Genomic DNA, 1,446 nt, shown 5'->3' on the forward strand with positions numbered 1-1,446 from the left:
GCAGAAAGGCTTGTGTATGTCCCTTCGAAGGAACATTGACATGAAATTGTTAGGATGCATATGTTCAATATAGTGGTGAAGGGTATCATATTGTTGGTCGAGTCCGATGTTACTGCTTTCATTTCTGTTTTTTTTTTTTTGTTTTCTGATAAAGGCAATCAAAATTGTTTTTATAAAAAATATTGTGTATTTTATTTGTACTATAAAAATTTATTTCATGCGAAGACGCACAACAACAGTCTTATCCTAAAAACTAGATAACAAATCAAAACTTTCGTTTAACAATTTAGAAATTTCTGCCGGGTGGCAAATACGACGATTGTGGTGGAAGGTATGAGTTGGAGGTAGCGGTAGTAGCGACATCACCTTTCGAACCGGCATTTGACCGTACTGTAACCTTTGAGGCAAAGTCCAAAACTCCAGCATTACCGCCGTTAGCGCTCTTGCTAGTACCAGGCAAAGCATCATATTGAGCTTGAATTGTACGTTGGGCATTTTCGGCATCAGCTTGGGTGCGGTATTTGACAAAGTGAACTTCTGGTTTGCTGTTGGCGTTGGTGTTCAAAGTGTTCAATTTGTTGGCCAATTCTCCGATATCAGCTTGTTTGTTGAGCACATAGATGGCAGTACGGTCCTGGGAGGCGGATTTGGCCAATTGTACGACAGCATTTTCGAGACCAGTATTTTCAGGGCCTTTGATGAAAACAACACGCAAGTTCTTCTTCAAAGCACCGGCAATCTTTTCGGCGGCAGTATTGTCAACGAAATCGGCTTCGGGTGCGGAGAAGGTGAAGAATTCCTTGTCGTAGTCGTTGCTGACGGAAGCAACAACACCGCCATTATTACCGCCAGATAAGTCGCCTGATCTCACACCAACACCACCATCAATAGTGACAGAAGTCTGGGGATTGTAATTATATTGAGCAGCAGCTACGGCAACCAAACATAAAACCTATCGGAAAAAAATAATATTAATTCCTATTTCCTGTAGCGACCGTTGGCCTGGAATGCTTACCACAAAAGTACGCATTTTCACGTGTGTTTAGCAGAGTAATCCGAATTGATGAAGTGTTGACTTGATTATGACTTCCAATGAAACAGGCACCGACCTTTATACTAAATTTCCACCCAATTCATGTTGACAATAGACATCATTATTGTTTGATATGGGCAGACCCACGGGTTTCGTTCAGGTTTTTCAGAGATTATGTATTAATGGTTGTGTGTGTTATTTTTGTTATTAATTACAATGAAATGGAATTTCTGGTGTGTAGATAGAGACCCTAGACATTTGATGACAAAAACGTTGAATGGATAAACATGGTAAGGGTTTTATTTTGTGGCGGCTTTTTTCAAGTTGTTCATTCTTTTTTTTTGCAAAATAAAGTTAGCGTAAATTCCAACATTTTGACCGAACAATACAATAAATCCTGACCTATCCTAACA

The 1,446-nt window shown here is 39.6% G+C and overlaps 1 protein-coding gene across 1 annotated transcript; it reads right to left on the minus strand.

Moving 5' to 3' along the window:
• Nucleotides 1-204: 204 nt before the first annotated feature.
• LOC133337103 (uncharacterized) lies at nucleotides 205-1,126 on the minus strand. Its single transcript, XM_061545367.1, has 2 exons — nucleotides 1,016-1,126; nucleotides 205-952 (listed from the first exon to the last, which is right to left on the minus strand). Exons 1-2 carry the CDS (start codon nucleotides 1,028-1,030, stop codon nucleotides 287-289), a joined length of 681 nt encoding a protein of 226 aa, XP_061401351.1. The 5' UTR covers nucleotides 1,031-1,126; the 3' UTR covers nucleotides 205-286.
• Nucleotides 1,127-1,446: the final 320 nt, after the last annotated feature.

The sequence above is a fragment of the Musca vetustissima genome, unplaced genomic scaffold, assembly GCF_032173495.1.
Source record: "Musca vetustissima isolate MV318-11 ecotype Yass unplaced genomic scaffold, APGP_CSIRO_Mvet_v1 utg151800, whole genome shotgun sequence".
Taxonomy (NCBI): Eukaryota; Metazoa; Arthropoda; class Insecta; order Diptera; family Muscidae; genus Musca; species Musca vetustissima.